Source organism: Tenrec ecaudatus, chromosome 17, assembly GCF_050624435.1.
Source record: "Tenrec ecaudatus isolate mTenEca1 chromosome 17, mTenEca1.hap1, whole genome shotgun sequence".
NCBI classification, from domain to species: Eukaryota; Metazoa; Chordata; class Mammalia; order Afrosoricida; family Tenrecidae; genus Tenrec; species Tenrec ecaudatus.
In genome coordinates this window covers 52,884,284-52,900,942 of record NC_134546.1, presented here as the reverse complement: position 1 = coordinate 52,900,942, position 16,659 = coordinate 52,884,284, and the positions used below count along the sequence as shown (strand labels likewise).

General features: G+C 56.8%; 1 protein-coding gene and 1 pseudogene across 1 annotated transcript; one reads left to right on the top strand and one right to left on the bottom strand.

Annotated features, from left to right (window-relative positions):
- Positions 1 to 557: 557 nt before the first annotated feature.
- Positions 558 to 6,023, bottom strand: ISL2 (ISL LIM homeobox 2). The gene is made up of 6 exons (XM_075535870.1): positions 5,901 to 6,023; positions 4,821 to 5,010; positions 4,283 to 4,545; positions 2,360 to 2,643; positions 1,683 to 1,850; positions 558 to 1,260 (listed from the first exon to the last, which is right to left on the bottom strand). Exons 1-6 carry the CDS (start codon positions 5,956 to 5,958, stop codon positions 1,144 to 1,146), a joined length of 1,080 nt encoding a protein of 359 aa, XP_075391985.1. The 5' UTR covers positions 5,959 to 6,023; the 3' UTR covers positions 558 to 1,143.
- A 6,337-nt stretch (positions 6,024 to 12,360) lies between these two features.
- LOC142430262 (ubiquitin-ribosomal protein eL40 fusion protein pseudogene) lies at positions 12,361 to 12,916 on the top strand (annotated as a pseudogene).
- The last annotated feature ends 3,743 nt before the right edge of the window (positions 12,917 to 16,659 follow it).

The window sequence follows — 16,659 nt, the reverse complement described above, 5'->3', positions numbered from 1 at the left end:
GCGGTCCGCGGGCGCACGGGCACCGAAGCGGAGGGAGGGCTGAGCGCTCCCGGCTCCGTGGAGCCAGGGGCACCCCTGGGCGGGCGGGCCGGCGCCCATCACCCCGGGAGGGAGTCTCGCCCCTCGCCAGCCAGACTGTAGGCTTCGCGCCCAAACGGACTCGCCCCAACCTCCCTGCGGGCGTCTCCACGGCCACGGCCTCTCCAGCGCTCCAAGCTCGCGCGCACTGCGGGGCCGCGCCGGCTCCCGGGCCGCCGGGCTCCGCCCCCGCGCGGCACCCAATCCCCGCCGGGCCCGCCCCCTGCCCGGGCGGGCGCGCTCACCCCGGCGGCGCGCGAGGCGCGGGCTGGGACTCTGGCCGCCCGTGTCCCGCTCAGGGCCACCCCCACCCCACCCCCGACTCGCTGGTGACTTATTTTCGTTGAAATAAAGCCAACGCCTGCAGTTACGTGGATCCGCCCGCCCGCTGCGCCCAGAGTTCACGGGAGCAGCGTCGCATCGGGTTATTCTTTTTTATTAAGAACAAAATAGTCATCCCACTATGAACTGGCTGTTCTCACAATAAATAACAATAACTTACGTTTGTTTGTTCGGCAAGGGCTCACACTCTGTCCTCCGTCGATTGATAATTTAAAACATTTTCAAGGAACGTCTTTTTTTTAACCCCAGCAATCATGCGTTTTGGGGGTTGTGTGTCTGTTCTTTGGGGGGGGTTCCCTTCCTCTACCCCTCTAGCACCCTGGCGAAGGCCTAGGAGTGCGGGGCGGGTCTGGGGAAGGCGCCCTGGCGGGCGAGCTCAGCTCGCGTCTGGCGCGGCGTGGTTAAGGCCTGGCGTCCGGCGCGCTCAGGGCTGAGAGACGGAGCACGGGAGAGGCGAGGGCAGTGCTAACCCTAGTAAATCCCAAAGTCTGGTTCTGAAGAAATACAAAGTCTTCAGAGCAGGGCTCTCCAGTTTGGCGGAAAGCAGGTGGCGTCCGAGCGCTTTTGGCGGTTCCGACCGAGTCTCTGGGCCTTCTCTCTTTAAATAACAATAATAAGAATTTAAAAGGCGAGAGTTTTCCGAGCTGGAATGGCCTGAGCGTGGGTGAGTCTCATGCAGGGAGCATGCGTTGAGGTCCGCCGGCTGGCAGGGAGGGGTCGCCCTCACGTCTCCACAGGACTTGGCACCATGCTGTTAGGGGTGTCGGGGAGCTGCGAGGACAAGGAGGTCACGTCACTGCCGGAGGAGTTGCCCAGGGAGCCGGACTCGGAGAAGGAGACCTGGGGTGGCAGAGACACCAAGGACCAGCGAGTGAAGACGTGCCCCCAAGTTGGTACTGGAGGGATTTCATGGCGGCGTAGTTCTCTGGGGGACTGGCTACCTCCTGACTGCAAGGCTGAAGGTGTAGGCGACCAGATTCCCAGGCTCAAGCTCACACTCTCGGGGATTAGGGCGGGGACACAGGTTACTGAATCCCTGCAACCTCTCCTGAGCGCTCGCTAATCCCACAGATCCAGTTGGAGGTCCGTTGCCCGCGGCAGGCCACGGCAGTCACTCCTTTCTCCCCATTGCACAGAGCTGCCCCCCAGCCCCTCACCTCATATCTCAGCCCCCTCCTTCCCTCTCGGGCTACTTCCCCGCTGTGCCGAGCTCTCCTGGTCCCTACCCCTTCCTCCCCGTCTGTGGGAGTCTCGGGACTCACCAGCTGCTGGAAGGCCGGCTGGTCCAGGTCACTCTGGAGGGCGAATTCGCTGAGTGCTTTCCATGGCGGCTGGTACGTCTGCACCTCGACTGCGCTGCCCTGCACTGCGCTCTCGTGGTGGATGGGGCTGCCAGCCACCAGCGGCGTCCCGGTCAGTCCCTGAAGACTCTGCTGGGCGACACAGGGGTGGGGATGGGGGCGCTCAGTTAGACTTTGCCTTTTCCACCGTCGTGGAGATCGGTACCCCTGACAATGGATCACGATTTGGAGCCTGCAGTGACTGGGGAGGCGGTGGGGAGGGGGGATGTTTCTTCCCCAGGGAGGATACTCCGGGCCTCCTCACCGACCAGCCGCCATGGACCTGCCTCAGTGCCCAAGAGCCTAGCACACAGGCAGGTGACTGAGCCCATCCAACTGCTTTACAAAGGGAAGGGGCTAAAGGCAAGCCAGGCCCAGGGAAGAGCACCACCCGTCAGCCTCCACCCACCGCTGGCGGGCCAGGGGAGCAGACCTGAAGGGACCGCCACCCCCCTCCCCTAGACAAGCCCTGCCCGGAAGGCACAAACACACATGGTTTGGACAGCCAGATTTCCTCTGGAGCTCCTCAAAGAGAGTCGTGAACCACCCCCGAAGAAGCCCACCGGCCGGCCGGCTCGCCAGGCCCCGCGGCCCCTCACCGTCTTGTCGCTGTGCTGCTGCTGCTGCAGCTGCTTCATGAGGATGGATTTCTTCTTGTCCTTGCAGCGCTTGTTCTGGAACCAGACACGGATGACCCGCGGGCTCAGGCCGGTCATCTCCACCAGCTGCTCCTTCATGAGCGCGTCGGGCCGCGGGTTGGCCGCGTAGCACGTTCGCAGGGTGTGCAGCTGCTTCTCGTTGAGCACGGTGCGGACGCGGGTCGTCTTCTCCGTCTGCTTGTGCACGTGCGGGCGCAGCGAGGCCTGCCGGCCTGCCCCGGGGTCTGCGTGCGAGCAGCAAGCGACAAGACGTGAGCCAGGAGCCCCGACCACCCCCCTTCCTCCCGGCCCGGCGCGCCTGAGTCCTCCCGGACCCGATTTCGTTTTGTTTCGTTTTGTCTGTGCGTTTGTTTCCTTTTATTGTTCGCCTCCCTCTCTGTCTATTCGCCTGGCGCGTTTCATCCTTTCCAGGCGCGCCAGCGAAGGAAGCCCGGAGTGGCCGACCCCCCCCCGCCCCCCCCCCCCGCCCTGGCTGTGCCTCTTCCTCTCTGCTGACCCTGGGAGAGCCCGCAGGGACCCACAGTCGCGGGAAGCTCTGGGGAAGAAACCCGAGTGTGTAACGAAGGAGGAGGCGGCGAGCACACAGGGCCGACGCAGCGCTGTTCCCGGGGCTTCCGCCTCATATGCCGAGCCCTCTCGGACCCCACCAGGTTCGGCTGGACAGGCCGCCAGCGCCTTAAACGGTTCCTTCCGGACCGCCCTCGGACCTGGGCCCTGGGTCTCCTGACGCACACCTCCAGATTGCCCTACCCAGCAGCTGTTGACCCTCCCAAAGGCGTTCAATCGCTCAGTCTCCCAGCTTGGCCTCAGATCCAAACCAAGGGATTGCCTGATTCCCTCAGCCCCCCAACCACAAGTAGCCCCGCAGAGTCACCTTCCGTGATCCGATGATGATCCGGCAGAAGGGTGCACTCAACTCCAGCTTCCCCCACATCCTCCAGGCCTGTGTCTAGGTACCTCATGCAATTTCTATGCAGACACCTCCAGGCATTTCTCAATCTGGACAAATATTTACAACTAACCTATTCAGCTCAAATGTCTCATTGCAGACAGGAGAGACAGAGGTCCAGGAGACAGAAGGGCTGCCATACCACACAGCACCCCCAGGCTCAGCCTGGTCTAGAGATGGCTTCAGACCTATGGCAGGCAACATCCTGGGAGCCGCTCCTGCCTGGGCCCAAAGGACTGTTACTTCTCACCCTCCCTTCCAGCCTACCCCAAACCCTGCAGCCTTGTTAGTAGGGCATGCTGTTGTTTGTTGTTGTTGTTGCTTTATCTAATCCCCCTCTCCTCTCCGACCTGCCTTCATACTCCTGCCACGCAAGGGCCACTTGGCTAAGTTGTCCATCAAAACGGGTCTCCCAACAAAATGAAACACCAATAGCCCTTCTTTGACAGTCTGATGGCCTTGAAGGCCACCTTTACCCGTGGGCTTCTGGCTGGCTAAGGTCAGGAGCTGGAGGCCTTACACACATCACCCAGGCAAGTTTAGCTTCCCTCTGGGACAAGAACACACATTCCTGGACACTATCCCCAAGACAATCCCTCAAATTCCCCGTTGTCATACTCCTCTCTCCTCCCAGCATGCCAGCCACAGAGAGCACAAATGCGCAGTCACCCAAGCACAGCTCCCAGCTCAGGCTCAAGCTGATCCTCACACCACCCGCAGCCGGGACACGGGAACACACGCTTTGGTCCCTGGCTCAGACTTCGGCCCTCACACTGTAAAACCACACAAGTGACAACTGCCCGTCAGGAGCACCAGCACCCTCTTCTGCACCCACCTACCTACCTACCTACTTACACACACACTCCTCTCAGCCCACTCACCCGGCGGCGGCAGAGGGCCCGGCGCGCGCTTACCTGGCAGATGCAGGCCGCGGGCGCCCGGGAGCGGGCCAGGGCTGCGCGGGCTGCCGGCCGCGGCGCGTTCCAGCAGGAGGCCGTGGTCCGCTCGGCATAGCAGCTCGTGCTCCCGCAGCGAGAACTCGTCGCCGGGCAGCAGCTGGCGGCTGCACACGGAGCAGCGGAAGCACTCGATGTGGTACACGCTGTCCCGCGCCCGCATCACCAGGTCGCTGCTGCTGAAGCCCACCTGGCACTTAGCGCACTTGATGCCGAACAGCCTGCGGACGCCAGGTGCGGCCGGCGTGAGCGCTGGACCACCGCCCAGCCCGCCGCCATCCCCGGCCTCCCGGGCTGCTCACCTCCTCGCCGCACCCGCGCCCAAGGCGCTTTGAGGCCTGCGGGGAGGCTGCGTGGGCAGCCCCTGCCCCGCCGGGGGCTTCTGGGCGCGCGGTGGGGTGGAGCGTGCGGGTGTGGCCCGCCATCCTCGAAGCCCGACCCCGGGCCCCGGCCCCCGGGCGGGCGCTGGCCTAGCCGGCGGGGCGGCGGGCCTCACCTGACGTAGTCCCGCTTGCAGTAGGTCTTCCCGTCTCTCACGAAGCACGTGCACGTCTCGTCCAGGTACTGGCTGCACTCGGCGCACTTGAGGCAGGCGGCGTGCCACTCGAGGTCGGGCGACACCCGCAGGATAAACTGGTCGTGGATCTGACTCCCGCAGCCCACGCACATGGCCGTCCCGGGCTTCTCTGCCGGGGAAGGGCGCGGGGCCCGCGTCAGGCCTGGCTGCCGGGCCCCTGCCGGCCGCGGCCACTCAGCCCAGCCCAGCTCAGCCCAGCCCAGCCCGCTCCCTCTTTCAAGAAGCCACCAGGACCGAGAGGGGTTTCTAGAGGTCCAGACAATTGCGAACGCAACCCCCAGCTCTGCTGAATTTGTGCCGGCTTTCTACCTTCCTTCCCCCACCCCCGAATGATTCTCCTTAGGACACGGACTGGACGCCCAGCCGTTTTATCGATCCATCTTGTAACTAAATGCCCACAGGAAGGTGAGGAGAAAGAGTAAATAGATATTTAGGCACTGCGGGCGCCACCGCATCGTGCTGGACGGCGAGGTCCCGGCGCTTTCCGCCCTTCGCCCTGCAGATTGCCTCCTACCCCTGCACAGACAGACACACCGCGGTTTTCGTCCGTCTCCGTTCATCCGCGCTGACGATCGTTCGTTTAAATAGATCTGGTCAAGCTCGAGGAAGCTTCTTTATTTGAAAGAGCTACGCGGATAAAAGGGTCCCTCTCCGCACCCCCTCCCACCCACTCCTTAGATCGAACCTAGTTGTCTTAGCGCAACCCAGAAGCAGGTTCCACAGCCTGAGGTCAGTCTAGGCGGCTGGAGAAATCATGTTAATTACGAAATGAAACAACGGAATTCCAAAGGACAAGCAGTCCTGCAGCAGAAATGCATTCGTTTTATTTCTTTTCCTCTCTCAAAAAGTGTCTGTCAAATAAAAGCCACTTGTAGAATCCGTTTAGCATCCTTCCGAATTAGACACATTGCAATATTAAGCACACGCACGCACGCACACCCACCCACCCCCGAACACACTCACATACACACACACACACACACACACACAAAGACTTACTCTTGGAATGATCCCCCATAGCACCCAGAAAATGATAAGGAACAATAATATCCACCATGCAGAAAAGAGATGCAGCCAGGGACGAGGGTCGCGCGGCCAGCCTGGACTCTTTGCTAACTAACTCCTCCTGCCCCGCGGAGTTGAAGGAGCGAATCCGCACCGGCCCGCACGCAGCATGACGTCAGCACGCACCAGCCCCGGGCCGGAGCTAGGGGCGGGACCTGTCGCGTCACGAAGCTTCCCCCGAACCGCTGGGGATGCGGGGGAGATGCTGGGAGACCTGGGGGCTGGGGGGCGGGCTGGGTTGGGTGCCGGGGGGGGGGGGGGGGGGGGAAGGGGGATTGGCTGGGACGAAGTGGGCAAGCCCTGATTGGCTTGGAGTGAACAATGGAGCGCAGCCCCCTCCTCCGAAACCTACGAGGATCCTCGCTCGCGCCTGGGGTCCGGCAATCGCCCTAGGACCTGGCGTCACCGCCAAGTGGCTCTGCGGTCGCCGCAGTTCGGAGGTGCCTCTTGGGCTGGCGGGCCGGTCTCCCCAGGCGCGCCGACGCGGGGTGATGGATGCCTGGGATGGGGGAGGGAGGTTCCTTGAACAAGGTCCTTTCTTTCTATCTAGCATCAGATTTTACTCTCTCGGGAGTCCGGAGGCAGGGGACCAGCGTTCGGTTTGGACGTGGCCATCACTGTCCAGATGGTCACCTTTCCCCTCTAGGGCGCCTTTGTTCTCAGGGTCCTAGCTAGAGGGAGCGGCTACCGAGTGGTCCCCACGGCTCGCGTCAACTCTTTTGAGACTTATTCCCACCGACTCTGGAAAACTTCCCCAAGTTGGAATGACTATTCATAAGAAAGGACAGCACCGGAAAGCAGCCTCCGAAGACGCTGTCCGGGTGGGTCCCGATCCGGTCTTGGACTTGCCATTGTATTTTGTTTCGTTTTGTTTAATTCGGGCCGCACTCCGCCCCCCCCCCCCGCCCTCCTCGCTCCCCTCGCCCGTCTCTCTTCCCCCTCTCCCCATGCACCTTCCCCCCCCCTAGGAACACTGCAGGGGTCAAATGGGTGCCCCACCCCCCAAACAAAGTGTGTACAAACACCTGTAGCGTCTCACAAACCCACTGCAAGGTAACTGCTCAGACCCAGACGTGGCGCGCGGGGTAATGCTGTCTGCGCCGCGGCCCGTGGCTCCGGGGGAAGCCAGCGGCGTCCGAGCTCGGCCAGGAAAGGGCTCGAAGATGGGCGAGTGAATTGTGAATATCACTTATCCCAACGCCGTGGCTGCTGTTCTCCCATTAAAGGCGCGCCGACCACGAACGCGGTGCGGCTCGCCTGGGTGGGGCACTGGTGAGGGGACAAAATGTCTCCACCGGAATTTCGGATCCGGGCCCAGGTCCCACTGAGCACATCAGCCTGAGGTTCATTGTAGCCTCGCTCTCGCCTGCAGGCGGGGAAATGGGCGCAGTCGCCAGCACGAGAGGCTGGGCCAGGGCCAAGGCCAGGATGGAGCTCACTAAAAATCAATGCAGACGATGGCCCAGCGCCAGCCAGAGGGTTTGTCGCCTGCCCAGCGCCTCACACCGGTGGTCCCCCTGCAGGCGATGTTGACCACTGCCTCCATCTTTGGCACTCGGACCCTGCACACCTGCCGGCTGCTCACCCCCATTTGCCACCTGCTTCTGCCAGAGGGTCATTTCTCCCATTAACCACCCCCCCCCCCAACGGCGCTCACCCTGTGTGCGGGCTCAGAGCCTGAACGCGGTGAGAAGGCTGCATTGTAATAAATCTGTCCATGTAAATAAGGGGAGAGGGTGTGTACAAGCAAGCTACCTGAGCCAGGCTTCCAGGTCTCTCCCCATCAGTGTCCTCATCTGTAAGGTCAAAGGGCCCCAAACTGTTAACTAGCCCTACTACATCAGGGATGACATGGCCATTGTATATAAAAGTTAGCTGGCACGTGGTAAGTGCTTACTTCTGTGTGCTATGCAGTCCAATATTCTGTCTGGAGCTTTGTGGAAGAACCTGCAGACTGGGTCTGGATGTGTGTGTGTGTGGGGGGGGCTCTACATCTCCTCTTTCCAGCCATCTGAGGATTGCGTTGTGCATTTCCAAGCATGCCTGCTCTGTGTGTGTGCTGCCAGGATGGCATTTGGAAAGAGTGCCCTCTGTGCCCTGGGCGACCCCTGTAAAGGTGCTGCCTGCTTATCCATCCTGGAGTGCATCTAGGGACTGGGGGTGGGGGGGGCGAAGGCTCCCTAAGGTGCGTGTACTTGGGTATAGAGTGAAGAGGTGTTTTGATCAGGAGCAAGCACCCAAAATCATTGGGAAGGAGGGTAGGCAGCTGAGCGGGAATCCCAGCCCTGAATTTTAACCCTTTCCTTAGAGACATGGAGCCCTGGTGGATCAGTGGTTAGAGGTAGACTGCTAACCTCAAGGTCAGCAGTTCGAAACTCCCAGCTGCTCTGAGGGAGTCAGATGAAACTTTCTACTCCGTAAAGAGTTACAGGCTCAGAAACCTACAGGGGGCAGTTCTACCCCATCCTGTAGGGTCACTATGAGCAGGCATGAACTCGACAGCAGTGCATTTTGGGTTGTTTATTTTAAGGGAAGAAGCACCACTTCCTGCCCAGAAAAAGTTGTCCTTGGAGACCATTAGAGAGGCAGGAGGCAGGCATGAGCTCCTCTTCGGAGAAAGGAGTTGGCAGCGCCTTCTTCAACCACATCACGGACTAATGTATGTTCGGCGCCCACCATATACAAAGCCCCCATTAGGCATTAGCTTCTTGGGCCTTTACACCAATCTGGCGGGGTGGGTGATATCAGATCCACTTAATCCCTGAGGAAACAGGCTTAGAGAGAGCTGAAGTCATTGGCCAGGTCTGCCTGGCTGCACCTCCCTTGTCTTTTTTCCCCTACTGTTCACGCCCCACAGGGGTGTGGGCAACACTTCTCCCTCACCAACATCACCTCTCTCAAGCTGTACCCCCAGGGAGCCCTGTCAGGACCCTGCCCTGTGGACCTCCTGGGCCACAGCCTCCCCTCCTGGCCTGCTGGGAAATCAGCGTTGGCTGGGAGAAGAGGCAACCTCTGATCCGGGTATGCTAAGCTGGCCCTGCCCTGGCTCTCAGCCTGCCCAATGAGAAAAGGCAGGAACCACACTGTTCCTGTCTCAGGATAGAGCACCAAGGCCCCCTGGGGCTTCCTTTCCTGAGCTTTGGTGTGTTTTCTGTCCTCACTGGAAGGGACAACTTGGGATCCACGGGTTACTTCTCATCACCCTGTAAACCCAGCCCCTGTGTGACCCCCCTTCCCGGAAAGAATTCCAAGTACAGGGAAGGCTTCGTGGATTCCTTCTCCCCAGCCCTTCCTCGTCCCCAGTCACTGCTGCCTCAGTCTGCTCACAGACCCCTTAAAGATTGGCATTCTGCACAAGGACTCTGGGAGAAGAACAGGTGGCAGCTTCTACTCGTTAACAAGACAAAGAGAAACAGCAGTAACATAATCTACTGTCAACTTGAGCGAAGGGGTGGGGTCTAGCCTGTCAATCAGGTCATAACCAATGAGGCCTCTGTGGGCATGGCCTTCTGCTAAGGATTCTGGGCACTCCTGTCTTCTTCTCTGGAGGCGGGACACACACTCTTCCCTGTGAGACATTCCTGTTGACAAGCCACATGGAGCTGTGGAGCCAGAGCCCTGGAACTGGAGGAGCCACGCCAGTGCTGAGATGCTTCCACCACCACTGGACCCACAAGACTTTCCACCCCCTGGCCTGTAATCCCTCTGCATTCGGCATCATTGCATGTGTTTGTTGTGTGAGTCTGAAGAGGAATGTATAGACTGGTATCATATATATGGGCTAATATGGGACTTATGGGCTTGATCTGGACTGGGCTAAGGTGCTTTCTTAATGTACAATTACTCTTTGATACGAAGTTCTCTCTTACACATATATGTGTCAATGAATTAGTTTCTGTAGTTTACCTGGACTAACACATGGACTGAGAGGAGGTAACTCTAAATCAGCCCAAAGACGCCAAAACCAAACTGGTTTTTATTATTGTAAAGGTTTGCTAAGTCAGCCCTTCCATTCTGGCAGTTCAAACCCACCAGCCACTCCTCAGGATAAAGATGAGGCTGTTTGGTGCCCTTAATAGTTACAGCCTCAGAAACCCTGTCTAGGGTGGAAATGAGTTAGAAACGACTCAGTGGGTTTTTGAGATGAGTTGGAATTCACTTGATGGCAGTAGGTGTGTTCGACAGACAAAGCAGCTGTAGCCCAGAGAGCAGACGAGGCTTGCTCAGGGCCACACAGTGAGTGCAGGACAGAGCTGGAACCAGACTAGACTTCTGGGTCCTGTTCTCTCCACCCCTCCTGCCTGCCTGTCTGTCACTAAAAGAGACTCTCTTGGCTTGAGCGTGTCTCCGCCTGATTTCTGTCCTCTCTCCTTCCCTTTGAGACCCAGTAGGGCTGATGTCCTCTGTGCTGGTGGGGAGCTCACAGAAGCAGCCACACCTCAGCCCCTTCCTGGGCACGCTTTTCAGGGGTGGGTGTCCCTGGGTTCTCTGGCTAAGGGGCAGCAGGAATGGGCCGCTTCTGAGCTGACAGGCTGTGGAGATCGAAAGAAGGTCTTTCCTCTGGGCAGGGCACTGAGCTGCATGAGCGGTGATGTAAAACACGGCAGTTGTCCTGGGAATATATTTCCAGAGCGTCAGCTTTCCTTTCTTGTAAACAGTTTGAGAGATCGTCGAAGGCCAAGGGGTGTCATGGCAGTCACCATCTCACTGCAGGCAGGCAGGTGCTGAGGGGGCATGAGCAAGTACAGACATCTGCCTGGGGGCCAGGCCCAGGCATGACCTCTGCCCACCTTTCTGCCCCCACTGCCTTTCCATTCTTACCCACCCAGGAGCCCTCAGATGCTGGCCTCCCCTTCTTGAATCCCAAGTGAGTGGGTGGATGCAGGGGATTAATGCTTCTTCGGTATCATCATCATGCTGGACTCTGAACTTGGGGTCATGACCTTCACACCCTGTTGCTGCCTTTATCCGCACACCACAGTTCCAGGAAGATTTTCACTCCTTGCTGTGAATCTATGTTGCTTCATAGTCACTGACCCTAATGGGGACAGAGTAGGACTGCCCCCAGGGGGTTCTGAGACTGTAACTGTACGGAGTAGAAAGCCTCATCTTTCTCCTAAGGAGCAGCTGGTGGCTTAGAACTGCTGACCCTATGATTGGCAGCCCAGAACATAACCCACCATACCACCAGGGCTCCTAGGAAGAAGTTCCAAAATCAAGAACCAAACTTACTGCCACGAGTCGATGTCCACTCATAGTGACTATACGACGGAGCAGAACTGCCCCTGCAAGTGTCCATCATTCTCCCGAGGAGTGGTTTCGAACTACGGGTCCCAGCCCAACAGGTCACACTACGCCCAAATCTTTGCTGTCTTGCATATGAGGACACCGGAGCTGGAAGATGGTAAGAGATTTGTCCCGACCCTCTGCCTCCCAGAGCCCGTGTACGTCATCATTGCCTCCCGACCACTCACAAAGATGGAGCTATTAAAGGCCAGGCCAGCACAGAGGACTGTGCCATGGATATCAGAAAGGAAGCGCAAGCCCTGTGACCGGCTTGGTGACAGAGATTGAGCCTAGATCTGTGGTGGTGAGGGACCACGGGAGGCCTGGGCCAGGAACAGGGCACGAGGTTTCTCCGGGACGTTGCACGCTCCCTCTCTGTCCAGAAGGAGGAGCTGTGGTCAACTTGGTGAGCCCTGGGCGTGGTCAGCTCCCCGGGGTTGTAGCCTGCAGCCTCGTCCAACGTCTCTTCCCAGTGTCCAGATTTCTTGTGGCACCCTCCCTTCCCCTTGCCATGACCAGGATCGTGGGGAGCATGAGAAAGCAAGGAGGGAGACAGCAAGAGACTGGACTCCAGAGGGCATAGATTCACTAAACCAGGGCCGGCTGGCTGTTCTGCAGAGGACAGCTTCTGGCTAAATGGGCAGGTTTCTGGCTGGAGCCCTGGGTGCCCAGGGGAGTTTGCACTGACCTGGTAGAGAGGAGAGGAAGATGACGGGGTGGGTGGGCCAGGGGAGAGTCAATCCTGGGAAGAGGCTACAATAGCATCAGGAGGAGGGCTGTTCAGGAACTGCAGGTGGGTGGGCTGGGGAGGCCGCACCTTGTAGGGGAAGGGCTTGCCCAGCGGAGGCAGAGGCTTGATGAAGCCCATTACAGGAAACGTGAGTCAGGGGTGAGTGTGGGCAGGGGCCTAGCAAAGCCACGGTGACAGGGAGGACCCCGGAGCCACCCAAGACGGGCCTTTGGGGCTGGCACGCCCTGGGGGAAGCAGCAGGGTGGACCATGGCCAGGGAGGGTAATTTGATCACAGCCTCTTACGTGGGTGAAGAGGAGAGTTTGCATCCCTAATTCCAGGCAAGGGGAAAAAAAGAGTCTTCTCCGTGTGCAGGCCGTTTCCGGTCCCGCCGCCCTCTTTCTATTCAGCAAGGCGGCCCGAGCGGGTAACGCAAAGATGCAGATCTTTGTGAAGACCCTGACAGGCAAGACCATCACCCTTGAGGTTGAGCCCAGCGACACCATCGAGAATGTCAAAGCTAAGATCCAAGACAAGGAGGACATTCCCCCGGACCAGCAGCGTCTGATTTTTGCTGGTAAACAGCTGGAGGATGGCCGCACCCTCTCGGACTACAACATCCAGAAAGAGTCTACCCTGCAGTTGGTGCTGCGTCTGCGTGGTGGTATCATCGAGCCGTCCCTGCGTCAGCTGGCCCAGAAGTACAACTGCGACAAGATGATCTGCCGCAAGTGTTATGCTCGCCTTCATCCCCGTGCAGTTAACTGCCGCAAGAAGAAGTGTGGCCACACCAACAACCTGCGTCCCAAGAAGAAGGTCAAATAAGGCCCCTGTCTGCTGGCTCTCCTGTCTCCTGCTGCTGGGGTTCTCCTGAGCCCAGTGGCCCTGGGCCCTCAATAAAGTCTCACTTTCACTGACCTGAAGCAAAAAAAAAAAAGAGTCTTCTCACTGGCAGTTTACTTATTAAAGATATTGGGGGTGGGGGAGATAAAGATCTGTGTTGAGATTCCAGAAAAAACCCAAACTCATGACCCTCGAGTCATTGCTGACTCACGGCAACTCCCTGTGGGTTTCTGAGACTGCCTGTTTATGGGCGTAGAAAGGCCAGGCACCAATATTGCAGAGAATACGCTAGCTTCATCAAGTCTACCCTAGTGGGGGGCAGGAGTAGTGGATCCCTGGTGGCTTAGTGATTAGGTTGCAATCTGCAAGGTCAACAGTTTGAAACCACCAGCCGCTCCGAGGGAGAAAGATGGGGCTTTCTACTCCTGTAAACAGTTACAGACTTAGAAACCCACAGGGGCAGTTCTACCCTGTCCTCTAGGGGCACTGTGAGTCGGCATCGAATCTATGGCAATGCGTTTGATTTGGTTTGGGGATGGGTGGGAGTGATTTGGGGTTTGTTCGTCTGTGCACCGGGAATCCAGTGCTCACAAGTCATCAAGAAACAGAAGCTACAACCCCACGATACAGGTGTTCCTTGTAGTATTTCTGGATTCATTCTCCAGGACCCATTAGACTCGAGTTTAGTTGATTGGAGCATTAATGATATCCGCTTTCCCCATTCATTTCCCTACCAGGGAAACAGAATACTGTGGTTCACGCCTCCACCCTACACAGAGGCGTGCCAGTTTGACTTTGCAGAGTCTAAAAATGCTTGCCCCGACTGAAAACACAGAAGCAACATTGGGACATATATCCTCAAGCAAGAGAAGGCATTGTCATAAAATTAGGGTCACACTCACCCCAAGACTTTAAAATATGTCTTAGATTCTTTGAAACACACATTCGGTCATCAGAAAGCTAAGTGCGTGCCTCTTTACTCAGAGCCAGGACTGCAGACGCGTGTCCTGTTTTGTCTGGGCATCGCCTTGAAAGGACAAGGATTAGGAAATGTAAAATGACACGAAATGTAAGATTCTAGTCCAAGCACATCAGCGAAAGCTTCACAGAAGAAACTATGAAGGGCCCTCTTTCATTGGAAAACAGCTCCTGGTGGTTAGAGTTACTGGCAATTTCCAAAAATAGAGAATGAGATAATAGAATCTGGGTTGTCACCCTTGTCCAGTGGGATTATCCGATGGCTAATCACGGACAGCTGGTGATACCCGGGGCTGCGGTGGGGCATTAATGCGATGGAGGGTGGGTGGGAGGTGAGGCAGACTGGCCTCTGCCCCAAGTGTGTTACTGGGCTGGAGGCAGCAGAAGAGCAGCTTGGGGCGGATTTTGCCAAATCACCATGATCAGGTCTATTTTGATCCGCTTGGTTTATGGGCCATATAAATTATTTATAGCCACTTTAGACATGCCTTACACTTGTAAAGGCCTTTACAACTAAATAAGAATGCTCTTCTTGCTGGGGAGAAATCTCTCATTCAGCTGAATGCTGGTACCCACTGCCTGTAAGAAGTCAAGGGGAGGAGAGATGAATGGCTGGTCAGTGCATAACCAGATGCCTACTAAAAATTACAAGATGCAACAGGGACGAGCGAAATCCAGTAGGTGAGGTTAACTGTGCACAAGGAATGGTCCTGGCCCCCAGTCTGGTTGGGAAGCTGAGACCAGACTCAAGAAGGCACAGGCAACCACTGAAGGCAGGATGTGGTGGGGTTCAGGTGGGCTGAGTGTGGGCAGGTGAAGGCCGCAGAGTGGACAGACTTCATGCAGGCTGTGGGGCAGGAGCCGGGTCTCTAAGGGGAAGGGTACGTGAGCGGGAGCCAAGGCAGAGTGCACACATAGCACTGGACCCAGGGGGGCGCAGTCTGGGTCGGGCAGAGGAGGAGGGCATGTGCCACATGCTTTGAGCACCTACTCTCCACTAGGTTCCAGCCAGTGCCGCTGCTTCCTCAGCTAGTGCCCATGTCGCATCAGGCTGTGTGCTACTGTCAAGGTGACGCCGGCTCAGGATGACTTTATGCACAGAAGAACCTGGACCCGTGTCATCCAGCAGGCTCCAGCTCACTGCTGTTCTGTCGCCCCAGTCTCTCTTAGAGAGGGTCTCCTTTGCCATCACTGCTCCTCGCCATTCCCAAACACGATGGATCCCTCTGGATGACAAGTCCAAAACGAGCGAGCTAGACCATCACCAGCTCTATCACTTCCTCTGGCAGTCCTGCTGAAATCTGCCCACCCCGGCTGGCCCTGCTGGTATTGGAAGTATAGGTGGCCAAACTTCCAGCATCACAACACACAAGTCACAGCCTGACAGCTGATGGTGGAATCGTTCCTCCCTGAATTCCTGTTTATCTCAAAAAACTTCACTGCCAATGAGTCCATTCTGACCTACAGTGACCCTATAGGACCCTATAGAACTACCCCTGTGGGCTTCCAAGATAAACTCTTTGGGATGTAGAACGCCTCCTCTTTCTCCCTTGGTGGTTTTGAACTGCTGACCTCGAAGTTTGCAGCCCAGTGAATCATCGCCATGCCCTCAGGGCTCCTTTCAGGTTTGCCTGGAGCCTGTGGACGTGACCTTATTTGGAAATGGGGGCTTTGTAGCTGCTGTAAAGCTAAGTTCAAGTCCTACTGTGGTTAGGGGCTGGTTCTGACACAAAGCAACTGCAGGCACAACAGAGTGAAGCACCATCCTATCAGGGACCAACTTCAAACTTGTGGTGATGGTTGAGCTACTATGTCAGCCCGCCTCGTTGAGGGTCTCCCCCTTGACTGCTGGTTGATGAGCATTAATTGTGGATCCAAGTCAAATGAAGACCTTGAAAATGCCGATCATTGCTTTGTTGCTCATGATACACGCCAATGCAAGTTAGACTTACCTGTTGAGGATTTCTGTTTTCATTATGTTGGGCGGCAATTCATACTGATAACTGCAGTCTCAGGTCTCCATCAGCAAGGGCTTCAAGTCCTCCTCGCTTTCAGCAGACAAGATTATGTCATCTGCACATCACAGGCGGTTAATACGCCTTCCTCCCATCCTAATGCCTCGGCCTTCATATAGTACCGTTTCTCAGATCGTTGGCTCAGCACAAGACTGAATAACAGCCTGGTGAAGGGATACCACCCGGATGCACGCCTTTCCTGATGTTAAACCAGGTCGTACCCCTTTGTTCTCTCTGCTTCACAAATAAAACCAACCTCTTTGCGGCTGGATCAATCCTGACTCATATCAACTCTATAGGATAGAGTAGAACTGCCCCAGTGAGCTTCCAAACTAACTCTTTTTTAAAATCATTTTATTGGGGGCTCATACAATTCTTATCACAATCCACACATACATCCATTGTGTCAAGAACGTATGCACCTTTTTTGTCATCATCATTCTCAAAACATTTGCCTTCTACTTGAGCCTTTAATATCTGCTGCTCATTTTCCCTCTTCCTCCCCACTCCCCCTACCTCATGAACCCTTCATCATTCATATATTATTATTATTTTGTCATATATTACACTGTCTGATGTATCCCCCCACCTTCTTCTCTGCTGTCCTTCCCCCAGGGAGGAGGCTATATGTAGATTCTTGTAATCAGTTCCCCCTTTCTACCCCACATTCTCTCCACCATCCAGTTATCGCCACTCTCACCACTGGTCCTGGAGGAGTCGTCTGTCCTGGATTCCCTGTGTTTCCAGTTGCTATCTGTGCCTATGTACATCCTCTGGTCTAGCCAGATTTGTAAGGTAGAATTGGGATCATGATAGTGGGAGGGGGGAGGAAGTATTTAAG